The sequence below is a fragment of the Epinephelus lanceolatus genome, chromosome 5, assembly GCF_041903045.1.
Source record: "Epinephelus lanceolatus isolate andai-2023 chromosome 5, ASM4190304v1, whole genome shotgun sequence".
In the NCBI taxonomy this organism is placed as follows: Eukaryota; Metazoa; Chordata; class Actinopteri; order Perciformes; family Serranidae; genus Epinephelus; species Epinephelus lanceolatus.
This window is the reverse complement of record NC_135738.1, coordinates 25,473,386-25,489,893: the sequence shown is the minus strand read 5'-3', so window position 1 is coordinate 25,489,893 and position 16,508 is coordinate 25,473,386. Positions and strand designations below refer to the sequence as shown.

Genomic DNA, 16,508 nt, shown 5'->3' with positions numbered 1-16,508 from the left:
TCAGATGACAGCATGTCTCGGTGCGTCTTAGCTGGAGACAGACTGGTTATTGATCTCTTCATCCTTTGCTAAAACAGAAACCCATCAGAGCGGGCAGACAGAGAGAAAGATGCTATGCCCATTTAGATACGACTGGCATGAAATTCCTCCTGGTGCCTATGAAATATGCCCATATTTAATGAATCTGTTCAGATGAAGTGCTTTTAAAAAAAGGAGTATCATTCCCCTTAGATTCATTAATCAATTTCTCCTCCCAGTAATAGTATTTTATTGATCTAAACCATTCATAACAATATTAAGATCCTAGCGATATTTCTCATACAATAGTCTCCCCTTCTGGCCCAGTCTCTGACAGACAGACATAAGAACACTGTTTTATTGCAGAGCTAGTTTATGTCTGGGCCAATCACATTAGTTCCAGACCAATAAACCCCAGAAGAGAACTAAAACACATTTTACTGCATTTATTTATTAGTATCAGCCATAACGGGTGCATGGTAAAAAAAAAACAATTTGTCCTCTTTGTGATAACTGAATGAGGTCACTTCCTGCTCAGACTTGGTGAGTGCTGTCCATCTATGGAAATTATTTTTGTGAATGTTTGATGTGGGTGATGCGAGTTGTTTATTGTGCTGTCAGTGTGAATTATGCTCATTAAAGCAGCTCCTGTAATTACTGCAGGAGATAATCACTTATTCACCTAAAATATTAATACACACAGAGGCAGGAAGCATGATCAATATTAATCTTGGCTCATTGACAAACACACACACACACACACACACACACACACACACACACACGTGCTGCATAAACTCCCATTAATAATTGAGATAGGTTCAAGCTCTGAACTTGTCAGCGTGAATACAAATGCTGTGGATTTTGTGAACAAACCACTGAGCTCTGAAATTACTTATCCAATGTCAATCTTTTTCAGTTTGTGTTTAAAAGGAAATTCAACACAGACCAGATTTAAGTGGTGGTATTCCTTGGCTTTTGTGAGCTCGACAGCCGCAAACAAACCTCTGCCAAAGAAAACACCAAAAGAGCCAGTGACGTCCATATTGAAGTGTCTCACTCAATGCCAAGCGGTGAAGAGCGGCTCTGAATGGTGAGAAAATCGAAGATGCGTGGCTATTATCATAAATGGAAAAGGTGAGTGTAAAAAGTTGTGACAGTAAGCTAGTTTTGCTGTGCGAGCTGGGGTGACAGACGCAAAATCTGGCATGACAGCATGAGCTGTCAGCTATGACAGTAAGAGCACTTGTAAGGGAACGCCCTCTATGCTAATGCTAACATATGCAGAGTAAAATGGATTTAAGGGACACTAACTGCCAACACATGAACCCATTCTTGTCTCCATGCCAAACAAGGTCAGAATAATCCCTTAAGGATAAGTCTATTTTAAAGGGGACAATGGTTAAGGTGATAATATGTGTCCTAGTGTGCCACTTTCTGTGGGAATAAAAGCCCACTTTCACTTTTGCCTCCTTTTTTCAACCTCTCCTTCTCCTCCTCTTCCTGCCCTCATCACTCACACTTCCTTTTTCTCCTCTCTCCCTTTGCCCTGTCCATCATACACTCTTCTCCCACCCTGCTCCTTTTACCACTGCGTCTCCCCTGAGTGGGGTGCATGGCCTATCGCCATAGTAACAGACAGCCATGACAGGTGGAGATAGCAGGTAGTGCAGCGATGCATGACTCCCCCTGGGACTGCAGAATGCCAACACTATAGAATGAGAATGAGCAGAACATGCTCTCTCATACAAAGTCACCCTGCATACAGTGTGTACCTTCAGTCCATTGAAGCTTATTAGAAGAGGGGGTCCGTGCCTTATCTGTATTCCACACATGCAGCAAAGCCACACTGCCATTGTTTCACTGTGCGGCCGGACAGAGGGGAGAGAGGAGTTCAGTGGATTTACGCATGCTGTGTGCTTCTATTTCATCGCTCTCTATGGCCAGATCTGAACCAGGCCAAGCCAAACCAATCTGTTTCATGTCAGTGAGGGACTGGACTCTACACTAACAAGATCCTACAAATCATCTACAATGGGATGCAGAAAAACTGTTTTCTCTATAGTGTCTAATTGAATCAATTCAGTCTTGAAGATCGCACACAAATCTCACACACACTCACACAGAACACACCACTTTAGCAACTTATTCACACACAACACACACATGCAATTTTTACATCCATATAATAAGATACATCAAATGACATCTGTCACCGACATGTACAGAAACCATGTTTGGCACTGCATCCCAATGCCTGCAGTAGTCTGTGAGGGATTTCTCCCACACTTCACCACTGCAGCAGTTGAACACGTGGAGGAGTTAGACAAAAGCTTGAGTTTTCCCGAGTTGGATGCAAAAGACAGCTGTTTCTTTAGTATAGACAGCAGCTTTGGAGTCTCACTAGGAAGTTATCGAAGCATTTCAGGCTTGTAGATGGTAGTAAAGGGGAGGAGCAAACAAGCAACATCCTTTTTAATGAGATGACAGCAGCTCACCTCCTGCATAAGTGGCTGCATGAGCGTTTGCCGTGAGGAGAGAGTGATGGAGAGCCACAGCAGAGAAAGAAAGAAACAAAGACAGACAGTAGACAGCGCCGGCAATACTATAAACCTGCAAGACTCACCATGAGCAAACACACGGCTGATTCAGGCATGAGTTGGACAGCCATGATGGGATCCTCTTATGGATTCTTGTGAAAAGGGAACACCGCCAATTTCATAGAAGGACTCTCTTCGTTATCCTCTTCCTTGCTCCTCTTATTCGGAGTCTTCACCCAGGAAGCAAGCTCACCTCTGTCCAGATCAAGTCCTTTGACTGACCCTCCCACTCTGTGTCCTTACCCACCTCCTTCTGCCTCTCAGTCAGTGCTGCAGACAGCCTCTGGTCTCTAATTGTAATGCCACAGTCCCTGGAGAGCCTGTGACTCCCCAGTCTCTCTGCGACTCTTCAGACTGAGCGGAAAAGCAGTCCTCCTTCTTCCAGTTCTTTGATCTGGGAGCAGACCCACCCACCCCCCCACTCCTCCTTTCACTTTTAAAACACTCCCCGCAGACCCCACACCCACCTCCCCCAAACCCCAGTGACTCGGGCGCCTCTTACTAAATGCTCCCCTCCCTCTGTTGCTGCCTTCTGCCTCCCTTTTTCAGTCTACTCTCCTCACAACACAAAGCACATCCAGGCATGCACGTGGGTTTTTGGTCTTTTCTCTTTCTCCTGAGGCTGTCCTGTCGCTGCTCCACTGGATGTAACCTGCATCAGTGATGCTCCCCAGTCTAAAGCACTCCTCCACTGTGGTGGGAAAGACAGACGCTCACCTCTCCCCTCCACTCAGAGATCCAGCGTAGAGAGATCCCCTTTAGGCTGATCCCCTGCCTCATATATCATCAGTATGAGACAAGGGCAGAGAGTGAAGCAAATAAAGGAGAGTATAATAGATAGTTTCAAAAGAAGAGAGGATGAGGTAAAAGGCAACCAGGAGGAGAGAGATGTAGTGGAGAGAGCAGAGACTGGTGAGAGATGTCCTTACTGTGCTGAGCGTAAATGAGGGTGGGTGGAGAAGAGGGAGGGGAGAGAGCGATGGAAATGCAGAGAGCAGACCGCGCCTATCAATGCCGGCTGAAACAGCAAGGCAGCATGGGATGTGGGTAAATACACCTCAGCTCACTTAATGAACATGCATGTGTGATTGTGCACATATGACTTATGTTCATTGTAGGTATCATGTACACAGACACCTGTGCTCCAGACTGTGATTTCTTTTTTTCTTTTTTTTAACAGTGTTTGGCATTAATAATTTAGACTGAAAATAGTCTCAGTGCGGCTTTTGTCTTGTATGTGTGCATGAGAGAGCCTGCCTGATAGACAGATAAAGAGAAGTAATAAGAGAGATAGGCGAGAGAAGGTCAGAAAGCATGTAATCATATGAATAATGAATGCTGTGGCTGGAAAGAAGGCTCAAGACTCAATCAAGTCGCGCCGGCACAGCTTTAAATATTGAGAAATTGTAATTATAGTCATTGTGAGCACATGTACATGTTTCTGTGGATGAGTGAACAGTTAGGTACATAATTCCAGCATTCAATTAAAAAAAATAATCTAATAATTGAAGATTTGAATCTTTAATAATAGTGTCATCTTTTTTTTTTTTTTTCAAAAGAACCTGCAACTTAGAAGGACAGGTCACCCCCAAGTCAAAAATACATATTTTCCCACGTACCTGTACTGGTATTCATCAATCTTTTGGTTTTGGTTTGAGCTGTGTAGTGTTGGAGATGTCGGCAGTAGAGATGTCTGCCTTTTCTCCAATATAAGGGACCTAAATCAGCATGTGGAGCTCAAGCTCCAAAATATGCATTTAAAAAAACTCAACAGCAATGTCTCTTTCCAGAAATAACAATCCGGTTACTCAAAATAATCCACAGACCTTGTTGAGAGCAGTTTCATGTAGGAACTATTTTCTTTCTACCAAACTACACCTGTCAACTCTATTACCATGCAGAAGGAAGTGTGCATTTACTGCCAGCTAGCTAATGTTACAGCTTAGCCAAGATTTTGCCAAGTGGTTGTTGTTCTGAGAACAACATTTTGTATGCAGCTGCCTCAGTCAATCAAAATTGTGATGTCATCAAATTGCGCCCTGCTGCCAGTGCCCTGCAAAATATGTACACAACTGCTGTTTAGGCAGAGGCGCAAATTACAAGATGAGACAAAAACTTAAAGGGGCAATAAGCGAAATCGTTACACCGTTAGGTTCGCTGTTGTGCACTGCCTGTAGAGCAAAACAAAGTGTGTCATGAGCCCCCCCCCCCCAACTAACTGGGTGTGTTAGTAGCTGAGTGAAGTGGATCCTGAGGAGGAAGCACCGGTTAGCCCCCACTTTCACTGTAGGCAGATTCACTCACCACAGGGGCGAGGAAATAAAACCTGAACAGCCAACTTAGTTTAGCAGTTAGCAATGTCTTTCACTCACTCTCGGTCTCTGCTGTGTTTAGCTATTTCCCTGCTTTCCTGTTAGCATTAGCACTTACTCGGCTGTCACGCTAACGACCCAACTGAGCCGGGAGCCGGGCTCACGCTTCTCCGCCAGGCTCAGTGAGTCGGAGCTCTCGGCGTTAGAGTTAGCAGTAGTCAGCTGCTATGCTAACGTTCCGGGAGCCTGTTTCTCGGCTCCGGCGAGCTCTGGCGTGGGGACGTTAGCCTTAGCACTAGTCGGCTGCTATGCTAACGTTCCAGGAGCCTGCTTCTCGGCTCCGGCGAGCTCTGGCGTGGGGACGTTAGCCTTAGCACTAGTCGGCTGCTATGCTAACATTCCAACTCTTCTCCACGGAGAAGAGAGGAATGTTAGCTTTAGCTCCCACAGTTAACACTAGAGCTACTGGAGTAGCTTGCAGCTATGGAGCGCTTCTACCAGCTCTTCTAGTCACTGAGCCTCGCCTCCATCTCAGCAAATATATTACATTTATTACAGGTACCATCATCATTGAAGTAGGCAGGGGAATAGCTAAACACAGCCGCCAGACTGCCCGCCGGGCTACATTTTACAATGCTAATTGCAAACGTTAGCTGGGCTGCCGGGCTACTCACCTAACACAACCGAAACGCTTGACCCATTGCTGGGACCGAAGCTCTGGACATTAACCCATGCTACAATTGTAACATTAAATTTAATTGAATCGACATAGCGACATGTGCCTAACGTTACTGTAACACTAATTAAAACAGACATTTGACTTTATGTTGTACCTGTCCAGGAGAAGAAGAACTAGCTCAGAGTCAGATTGTAGCCCCTTTAGCTCTCGCAGTGCTCTCCACCTTGGAAATGCAAAGCCAATGTTAATCCAAGTTCTCTCCCTTTCTTTATCCGACAACTTCTTCACCAACAACCGTTGTTTCTTTAGAGGTAATGTCAGATCCTGGTCTTCTTCAGGTGGACGTTCTGCTCTCTGCCATTTCATTTTGAAAATAACCGCTGCCATTGCTCACTGGCTGTAGCGTTTTATAGGGAGGGAGGGCCAAGGGCTCCGAGAGGAGGAGGGGGGGGGGGATTCACATGAAGTACATGAGCACGCAGCCGGACCGGCTTGTAAACAATGGGCTGGAGATCAACACAGAGAGGGTGTGTGAGGTCATGCTATACTCCAGATGAAATTACACCTCTAGTTCTTCACATAGCAATTTTTTAATTCCTTCAATCTAGAAATGATGAATTTCGCTTATTGCCCCTTTAAAGTTTTGCTTTAGTTTACACTAGTCCGCTACTACAGACATTAAAATATGTATTTGCTTTTTTGATTAACTGTTAGTATTTTGTCACCATGGAAATAAGCTCACATTAGCTTGCAAAGGTGAGCTAACAGTTAGCCAGCTAGGACGCTAGCTGCTTAGTATTAACTCCTTGATCATAACAGAATACAGTATGTTAACTTTAATTCCTGCTCATTTTAGAAAAGCCACTACAAGAAAATATGTTCTTTATTTGGGTTGTTAAAGGGACAGTGAGTCATAAATGTTTGTTTCTGGCTGTCAGAGTTAGTGGGCTAGCTGTAGCGCGCTAGCATTAGCATGCTAACATTTGCGTGCTAGCATTAGTGCTCTAGCCTGCCAATTGTGGCCTTGATTTTTTTTCCCCAAGATGGTGCTTAGTGACAAAAAAATATTGTATAACAATATGAGGCTTATTGGTAACCAATGTAAAGCGCATGATAAACTAAGAACAATCTTTTTTGTGGTGGCTTTTATAAATGAGCAGTGGGCAAAGTTAACTTAAACTACCTAGCTAACATGCTAGCTAGTTTAAAAGTTGCTTACCTCCACTTAACTGCAAATGTAATAATTTTCATATTTAAAAGGCGCTAGCAAAATACTGAGGGATACTCTAGGCTATTTTGGGGCAGTATTGCAAGCAGCAGATATGTTAACACTCATTTTTGTACCATGTGTCATACCATGTTGCCCTAAAAAGTAACCCAACCTCATGGATGCTCTCAAGTCAAAATTATTTTATTTTGTATTACATGGTGCTGTCTTCAGCTCACCTTCGCAAGCTAATGTGAGCTTGTTTCCATGGTGGCAAAATCCTAACAGTTAATCTAAAAAGCACATATCTTAATGTCTGTAGCAGCAGACTAAACTAAAGTAAAACCTTAAGTTTTGGTCTTAGGTCTCATCTTGTAATTTGCACCTCTTTGCATAGCTGATTTGTATATATTTTGCAAGGCACTGGCAGCAGACTCACTTTGATGACACCAGAAACATTGATTGGCTGAGGCAGTTGTTGTACCAGAGCTATCATACAAAATGTTGTTCTCAGGACAACAACCCTTTGACAAAATCAGGACGTGTTTAATGTTTACATCATCACAAGCATGAGCCTCTCGTCCATGAGTAAATGCACGCTTCCTTTTGCACAGTGATACAGTTGGGGGATGTAGCTTGGTGGGAACAAAATAGCCTAGTTCCTACATGAAAATACTCACAACAAGGTCTGTGGATTATCTTGAGTAACTGGGTCATGATTTCTGTAAAAAGACATTGCTGCTTAGTTTTTCAGGTTTATTGTTATTATTATTATTATTTGGTGCTTTGAGCACCACGAGCCAAGTGCCATCTAGTTCCATTATATTGAAGAGAAGGCAGACATCTTTACAGCCGATATCTCCAACACTCTGCAACTCACATCAAAACAATCTAGACCAGTGATACCCAATTTAGGGCCTGTGGACCAATCTGGCCCATGATAGGTTTCCATGTAATTCACAATGAAAACAGGTTGATTACCACTAACATTTTTTGTACTTTAATGTAGAGAAGCTGCAAGAGTGCATAAAAGCATCAAATTGAGATTGTTACTAGAAAAAAAGAAGAAAAGTGCTGGTGTGGATTCCCTGTGTGGGGCTGCTGCAACTAAATTTGTCTCTTGGCCATGATAAGTAGGGATGGCAATATCAAAAGATTGGTGTAATATTATTAATAAAATGATATTTATTTGTTAACTGGCCCCTGGCCTCCTGTCATTTTGCAAAAGTGGCCCCTTAGCAAAGCAAGCTGAGTATCCCTGATCTGGACGAATAGCATTACAGGTAAGAGAAAAATGTACTTTTGATTTGGGGGTGAGCTATCTCTTTAAGAACTAGCTGAAACTTTACTTTTAACATTACATGTATTTTAACCTGATTGATCCCACTGTATTTGAGCGTTTTTCTTTTCTTGTTTCAGAATGTCTCACTTAAACTGTTGTCTAACAAAAGCGAAAGTACTACACATGTTTATTCTTCATCTACATTGAGACTCACTCTGTGACTAATATGAACAATGTGGTCTTAGTCTCAGCTTCCTTCATATAGATCACACTGAAAGATAAATACACGTCATAGACAAGACTTTGCCAGATTTGCAATCACTGCAACTTTTCTTACCACAGCACCGCCCCATTCAGATAACACATAAAGAAGAACCCAACTACGTGCAATCATAACTTCCTCTCATTTGTCTGACATTGTTGTAACTAATACTGGTTCACCACAAGGGTGCGTATTGTCACCTCTTCTTTATATCTTATACACTGACAGCTGCAGATCATCTTGTGACAGCAGCTTCCTTGTTAAGTTTTCGGATGATACTGTGTTGTTGTCTCTGCTTCAGGGTGCCCAACACAACCATGGTGTGGCTCTCCCTGCATTTGTAGATTGGTGTAAGGACAACTTTTTAGAGTTAAATGCATCCAAAACTAAAGAAATGATGATTGATTTTAGACGTGACAAGAAGGCCTTCACTGAGAGTGAAGATTGAAATTGTCAGCTCCTACAAACATCTAGGCACTGTGTTTGACAACCAGCTTAAATGGGATGTTAACACTGAAGCACTGGTCAAACGTGGACAGCAGAGGACTCATCTCCTTCGAATGTTAAATTCTTTTCCTGTCAGTCCAGTGATTCTTTGTCGTTTGTATCAGTCCTTCATTAAAAGCCTTTTGACTTATTCTTTTATCTGTTGGTTCAACAACCTGTCACCCAGGGATAAGAACAGCCTGAACAGAGTTGTGAAAATTTGAAAACTTAAGCAGAGAGACCAAATGAAATTGCCCTTTAAGGGATAAATAAAGTTGTCTTGAATCTTGAATCTTGAATCTCTCACAGTGCATGCTTACTGCCACTCATGTATCATAAGGAAGTTAAAGATGTGTCACAGTATTTTTATAGCTACTATAAAAATAGTAACAAAATGACACAATGGAACAATATTCTGGTTTGTATTTCACTACAGAAAAATTAGTAATAGTTAGTAATAGTTAGAGTTTTAACAATTTTTTTAATGGATGTGATATAAGCAACACATTCCTGCTGTGTCCTGAAATACCATAACAATCAAACTTGTGGTTAAAAGCAGCTTTCATTCAGAAATGTGACCCACACTGTTTTGAATACCATGCATTCATACAGATGTTGCCCCACCCATACTGTTTTCAGTTTACGCTCCTCCCCCCAACTACAGCTTCGGGCTGCCAGAGAGTGGGACAGGAAACTGAATCTTGTGCTCTCTTGTTTAGCTGCAGTTTGTTTAGCCTCTTGGTATGAACTAACTCTTGAATCTTTATGCCACACGTGGACAGCATCTGAGGGGATATATGGTGAGTAGAGCCCAGATTCTTTATAAGGTAACAAGAACACAAGGGAAATGTCAGTGGGAAATGTTTGGCAGTGTCTTTACGAGCTCTTGGTCTGGTCTCAGTGTGTAAAAACAAGGGCATAGTCTGAGCAATAACTTCAACATAGTGTATAAATCCACAGAGGCTAACTAATCAGCCACTGAACCACTTCATTTGTGTTTAGCAGTTTTTTTTCTGTAAGAAATATGTTTTACTAGCTCTGAGGCTGCATTTGTTCTACCAGATTTTAGCAGGAGATGGCGGTGTCGAGCCACAAGCCTGTTGGTAATGACAACTTGGAGAAATGGGAATCAGTTGCCTCTGGGGGATTTGGTCATGTGTACAAGGCCAGGCACAAGGACTGGGGCTTTGATGTGGCCATTAAGATACTACGTCATGGTATCTGGTAAATGTATAAATGTGTGCAACTCCTCTGTAACTTTGAGCACTTTGTTTAAATGATTAATTCATGCACATGTTAAATAGTCACATAAGAAGCTCTGTGCCCTTTGCTTTCTCTCCACTCCTTCCAACAACCCCCTACCTCATTCCAGCCCCTTCATGTCACTGAGCGAGGAGGCTGCTCACATGGATAAAGCTTCCTGTGAGTTTGTGCTCAGACGGTATGGAATTTATCAGGGATGTCCGCCTGGTGCAGGACCATCCATGCAAAACGGAATAGTGATGGAGTTCATGAGGGGAGGGTCTGTTGAGTCCTTGCTGAAGGTCCTCTCTGGCCCTCCACCATGGCCCCTGGTCTTCCGCTTGGCCCATCAAGTGGCTTTGGGCATGAACTTCCTCCATCACTATGGCCTAATGCACCACGACCTAAAGCCAAGTAATGTACTGCTAACTATCGACCTTAATGCCAAGGTAGAGTGGCATCAACCTGAACTCTTGTTCCATGTTTTCATTACATATAAAGTTGATACAATCGTGTGTTTGAAATGTTTCCATTCTTTTTCTGTAGCTAGCAGACTTTGGTCTGTGCAGAGTTTCCACCAGTGCTTTGAACAACAATGAAGGATCAAGAGAAAAAAGCCTCAGAGAAATTGGAGGCACATACAAGTACATGCCTCCTGAAGCTTTTAAAGAACCATATGAACCTCACCGATCTTATGACGTCTACAGGTTAGACATATTTTTAACAAAGAGCACTACTCCATATGGTCAAAACAGAATTAATGTGTTACTGAAAATTCTTTCTCTCTTCTTTACAGCTATGGTATCCTGCTCTGGTCCATTGTCACTGGTAAAGAGCCCTATGGAAGTAGGTTTAGTTCATTTCATTATCTCATAATTTTCCACCACATTGTTGTTCTTTTTGGGCATTTAGTTTATAATCTTTTATTTTGTGAAATCCGATCCTATCATCTATTGCCACCTCTGTAGGGTTAGGGGGTTAGGGTTTATAATGTTACAACAAAAAGAAGCACTGTATACACAGTAAATGTCAGTTCACACATACTCAGTTGTGTTTATATGTTTTTGTGCATTGTGTTCCATGTACTGTAGCAGCTGGTTATGATCATGTGAAGGAGGCGATCTGTGATGGGCAAAGACCTTCCCTTGTGGAAACTGACCAGAATAAGGCAGAAGGGTTGAAGGAACTGGTTGTCCTCATCAAGAAGTGCTGGGATGGCGATCCCTCCAGCAGGCCTCTTTTTATAAGTAAATATTTGTTACTGCTGTCACCATATGAGGACAATTTCTACTCTGAGCTAAATCAAATGAGCATAGAAAGCTTGACATATACATCATTTAAAAATAAACTTTGTGTCTGTTTCAGAGTGCCGTGAAGACACTGAGAATTTGTTTTCAAAGCACGAGGAGGGAATTCATGAGGCAGTCCAACAAGTCTCGGCAAGACTGGTACAACTCGTTAATTTAATACCTGAAATATAGTGCAGATTAACTATGATTGATATACTGATTGATATATTTGCTGATATATAATGTTTTCTCTCTCTTTTACTGTAGAAGTCACCAACCAGTAATCAACAGTCAAACACACGTGTGGCAATTGATGTTCCTCCTCAGACACAAGGTATTTCAATACTGTTTGTGGGCTTGCTTTATACTTACTTTCCACAATAAAACATAATATTTATGTCTATTTATTTATTTTTTTTCAGGACAGACAAAGCCAAATGATACTGTGGATTTTGTCAGATTTACCAGAACTGAAAGGCCTTCAGCACAGGTATGCCAAATGCACTTTGACCTCACAGGAAGTACCAAATGGAGTGATTTTATTACATCAGGTAGTTTTGAGATAAAGAGAGCAAAAACATTTAGCCCACCATCATACCTTATGTACAACAGAGATATGCCATGGGAATGTGTTTGATTTTAACTATATTTTGGTATTATTAAAGGTTCTCTGTGTAACTTTCAGAGAATCCTCATTTTGAGTGATACCTATATCAGTGAGTGCGTTTACATGGACAGTTTAATTCCCTTTTCATTCGGAATGACAGTTCATTCCTATTAAAAGTGATCTTGTAAACACCTAATTCGGAATGAAAATGGCCAGTGCGATTGAAAAGTCAATCCGATGTAAGGGGCTGGAATATTCCGTTTCTAATTACAAATGAAAGAATTTCTTGCACTTGTATACACTCATTCCTCAGTTCATTCCGGTCTTTCTGCGCATGCTCGTTTCCTTGCCCTTCTGGCGGGATGACGTATAGCGTGCGTAGCAACGGGCTGAGATAGAGCAGTTGACTCGTTGCACTCACCGGTTTCCATTCGCCACAGCACGGTCTTCTATCTCCCTTCTTCGACCTTCTACCTCCTTTCTCCTCCTCAACAGACGAAGCACTAGCAGAACAAGGTTGTTGTCGTACTGCTGCTTCAAGAATATAAGCAAAACAAGCCCGAAAAAGGCACTAACAACGGCCATCTTGTTATCTGGAGCGAGGACTACAATGTTTTTCTTCCGGTAAACATAAACACGTAACATCCGCTTCGCCCCCTATCCAATCCGAAACCTTCCCTGCCCCAAACCTTGCGCGGACCTGAATAAAGGCGATTAAACTGATCTCCCGTGTAAACACTCATTCGGAATGAATATTTGTCATGTAAACTACCTGGAAAGGCTTTAATTCCAAATTATTTCATTCAGATTTATTTCATTTCAAATGAGAAGCCATCATGTAACTGCACCCAGTGGCCATTAGGTGAACTGTAGTTGGAATCCTCCGTAGCTGCGAGCACACACCTGCATCAGCTGCAACAGTGACTAACAAGAGACTGACCGGCATCTTTGATAGAACCCTGGAAATCAAATTACAGCAATCTGTAGGCCTTTGTTCCTACATTTCATCTGGACCATTGACTTCATGATACTAACTATCTTGCCATTTGCAAATTACCTCATCAGCTGATGCTACGAAGCAACCAAAGGCAGATCCATGCAGCGTAGCTTTACAGCTAGCTGGCTAAATATAGCCTAGGTCATTGGCTGCTCAGCTAACTTAGCTATGCTAAATGGATCAGGTGTTAGTTGCTTCGAAATCTGGATGAATTAGCTGACGTTATCCACTCAATACAGTATTTTGCTATGTTTGCCAGCAAGCAATTCATCCACTTTAGAAAACAAGCCAATATTAGCTAACTTTAGCCAGCTAAAACACAATATCACAATATATTTAACATGTCAGTGTTTTCCTCTGGGATTTTTTAAGCTCCAAGGGACACTGAAATTATGATATGGGGCACTGAATTTGATGAATTAACTATTTAGACCACAAATGAGACAAGCATTAGTTAGCGCACTGCACTTTACTACTACTTTACGCCTGTAGCTCAGACATTAGGCTACTTTCCCCAGCGGAGCCTTCAGTCAGTGGCTGTTACAGCTTGAATTCAGCCAGTTCAAACCTCATCGGTAACTGAAGTTCCGTCTCGGGGCTGCCACTGCATAATGGAAACACAGCATTGTGGGTGCCGGTTGTTTGTTGACATTAGCGGGCATTTCTGTAACATTAGCTACTGTTGCACACTGTAGCGCTGTAGCACAGCCAAAGAGAGATGCAGCACGCTGTCGAAGTTTGCCTTGAGGACTTTCTGCCAGTAAGGGATTTCGTGATTAAGGTTTAACATATTCTTCGGATATTACCAGAAAATTTGGCCTGAGTCCTTTACATAGAAATCAGTCCACAGGGTGTTTTAGGCAACCAAGAAGGTTGGGGACAGTCTTTATGTTATAAAGTTACGTTAATCCATTAACCCATTGGCAATAAAAAATCATATAGCGACCAGTAGCTAGAGCAGGCGCCCCATGTACTAAGGCTGTATCCTTGCTTCAGCAGCGCCGGTCCGATTCCAGTCTGCAGCCCTTTACAGCATGTCATCCCCTCCCTCTCCCCCTTTCACAATAAAGAAATCAAATCAAATAGAGCCAAAAAGCCAAAAAGATAATGTTAAAAAAAGTTACATACAGTACCTTTAATTAAAATGAATATTTTTTACAGGAATGGACATCACATTCTCGTGGTTTATTATCATATTATAACTAACACATGCCACTCTGTCATAAAGGAAACAAACAAAAACAATACAGCTGTTTTAGATTGGGATTCTGAAACTAGTGTATCATACATTTATCAGTGCACTGGTAAAATAAAATACACAATATATACAGCTTTCTGTTTCTTCCAACAGGATTCTGTCAGAGTTTTTACTGAAAGCATGAGCATTCAGGATAAAGGTGAGTATTTTTGTCATTGCATTGATACTCCATATTGAACTTTATAATTTTATTCACATTGAGTCACATCATTAATTGAAATATGTTTTTATGCTGTCACTCTTTTTTATTCGAAAACAGCAAAGTTTGTTGACGCGAACAGGGCGAAGATAATTAGAAGCGTTGCCGAGGTCATGTCAATAACAGAGGATCTTGGAGACATGGTCCATGGTGAAGCCTACTCATGGATCCGAGCTCAGGTGACAAGCCACGAAAAGATGAGAGTGCTTTATGATAGATCATTGCGTTCAGGAGGGGAAGTGGTCAAAGCAGCATTCTACGACGCCCTCAAAAGCCATCACCCAGAACTAGTGAAGGGGCTCGGTAGGATTTCCAACTGTCAAAATGATCAAACATGAAAGTTTAATTGCATGTTATTCAAGTTTTTAATTTCACTTTTTTTGTCCTCAGGTGGCTCATCCTAAAGGAATTGTGGCATTCCTGCATTTTCTGCACAGAGATGTCAAAAGAGTTTCCATGCCTCTCGTCATACACTTCAATACATTAATATATTTTTATTCATTTGTAGCCTACATATATAATGTAGAAGCCTAAATGCAATGCATGCGATAGTTTAGTTCATAATTGAAAGGAATATTTACAGTATTTACAGGTTGACCTAGTTGCAGTATATTTACAGTCATGCAATAAGGGAGAGACACATATTTTTTATTGCACTGGTCAATTTTGAGATTTTCAGACTAATAAAAACGTCCAAAATAGCCTACACATTTAGGTGTTTATTTAGTTCAGATTAGTTCATTAGTTAAAATCTTTACCCTGCTATCTTATTTTTTGTCTAAAATTGTATGGAATTTTACGATACATTTCTTTAAAGGCCATTTTCTCAAAATGCTCTAAGCCAAAAATCTCAGCTTCAGTAACCAAACTTTCCAGTATTGGTATATTCTGAAGGTTTTTACAGAGGGGTTAATTCACATATTATTCATAGACTGATTTATGCAACATGTTCTTCCTTAGATCATGGCAAAAATGGATTTTTTTCAATGGTTATGGACAGTATTTTCTAATTTATGGAGTGATAACATGGAGTGATGACATCCAAAATGCCCTCTGTAAAATCCTTCGACTCTAGTAAAGGGAACCAAGATTTTTTAACCTGGCTTTATCTGATGTTCAGATGTTTGCAAATCAGTATATATTTAATTAGATAATTAGATAGTTTAGACTGGATTAATGCTTCATTTGCTAATTTTAACATTAAATTTGAGAAGAATTGTAATATAAATTATAAATCGTTCATTATGTCTTCAGTTTCTGATAATGACTTTAGCTGTTCTTTTATCTCAGACATGTATTAGGATGTTTCATACCTTGACATGTTTTGGCATGTGTCACTTGGTGGTGGTTGTGACGCGTCTTTATCAGCTGATCTGTCAAAGACGCGTCAACTGGGAAAGTTTCATGGTTATACCTTTAAGTTAACATTTTTTTAAAATGCATATAATCTCGTTTATGTAACATCTGTTATATTTTAGTAGTTGACTGTGTTTGTTGATTCCTAGTTACAGTCTACCTTTAAGTGCCTTTTGATATTCTCGCGAAATGGGGACTTTTATGATCAGACAAGTGCCCCCCATCTCTCTTTAACAATTCTCGCTTGAACTTTGTTTAAAAATTTGATGATTGTGAAATAGGACAGTTGTTCTGAACCATTTTTATTTTTTTGCGTGTCAAAGTTAACAGTTTTCCAAGCGGTGCTGTGGATTTGGATGAGAGGAATTGTCAAAGCGTCAAGCTGAGGCACTAATCATTTGAAACCAACATGTAATTTGGTGACATTTTACTACACTGTACAAAAAGTCGTGAATATAATAAACTTTTCAGGAATATTTTCTCAATAAACATATTTTTTCATAAAGAAAAAAAATCTGTGTCCACACCTTCTCCCTCTTTTTTTTTTTCAGAAAGTGTGTTGTGAAGGGGTTATGGCTTAATTATCAGCGACTAACCTATTTGCCATTGTTAATATTATGAAGGGGGGGTGTGTGTTGCTTGTTTCCTCCAGTGGACGGGAGAGAGAGAGAGAGACTGGGTAAGAGGCTTTTCTGGTTCAATCCCTCAGTAACT

General features: G+C 41.2%; 2 protein-coding genes across 3 annotated transcripts in view; one reads left to right on the top strand and one right to left on the bottom strand.

The window, feature by feature from the left end:
* frmd4a (FERM domain containing 4A) overlaps positions 1-2,803 on the bottom strand; it is a 125,317-nt gene extending 122,514 nt beyond the window's left edge. Inside the window, exon 1 of the mRNA XM_078167958.1 lies at positions 2,645-2,803. Coding sequence (XP_078024084.1) covers positions 2,645-2,689 — 45 coding nt within the window. The 5' untranslated portion in view covers positions 2,690-2,803. The remainder of the gene's footprint in view (positions 1-2,644) is intronic.
* Positions 2,804-9,503: 6,700 nt separating this feature from the next.
* Positions 9,504-16,308, top strand: LOC117261881 (receptor-interacting serine/threonine-protein kinase 3-like). Of its 2 annotated transcripts, none has more exons than XM_033634440.2 (12): positions 9,504-9,646; positions 9,909-10,070; positions 10,219-10,537; positions 10,635-10,795; positions 10,885-10,934; positions 11,183-11,335; positions 11,454-11,536; positions 11,645-11,711; positions 11,800-11,867; positions 14,333-14,378; positions 14,499-14,741; positions 14,829-16,308. In XM_033634440.2, exons 2-12 carry the CDS (start codon positions 9,922-9,924, stop codon positions 14,840-14,842), a joined length of 1,353 nt encoding a protein of 450 aa, XP_033490331.2. In that variant the 5' UTR covers positions 9,504-9,646; positions 9,909-9,921; the 3' UTR covers positions 14,843-16,308. The 2 variants fall into 2 exon arrangements, with proteins under 2 accessions (XP_033490331.2, XP_033490329.2); XM_033634438.2 differs by having other exon boundaries at positions 11,180-11,335.
* The last annotated feature ends 200 nt before the right edge of the window (positions 16,309-16,508 follow it).

Bases quoted from the DNA above. Each gene is read 5' to 3' on its own strand.
- LOC117261881 (XM_033634438.2), top strand. From the start codon at position 9,922: ATGGCGGTGTCGAGCCACAAGCCTGTTGGTAATGACAACTTGGAGAAA. The intron at 10,538-10,634 runs GTAGAGTGGCAT...CTTTTTCTGTAG, and splicing joins CTATCGACCTTAATGCCAAG to CTAGCAGACTTTGGTCTGTG. The intron at 11,712-11,799 runs GTATTTCAATAC...ATTTTTTTTCAG, and splicing joins TGTTCCTCCTCAGACACAAG to GACAGACAAAGCCAAATGAT.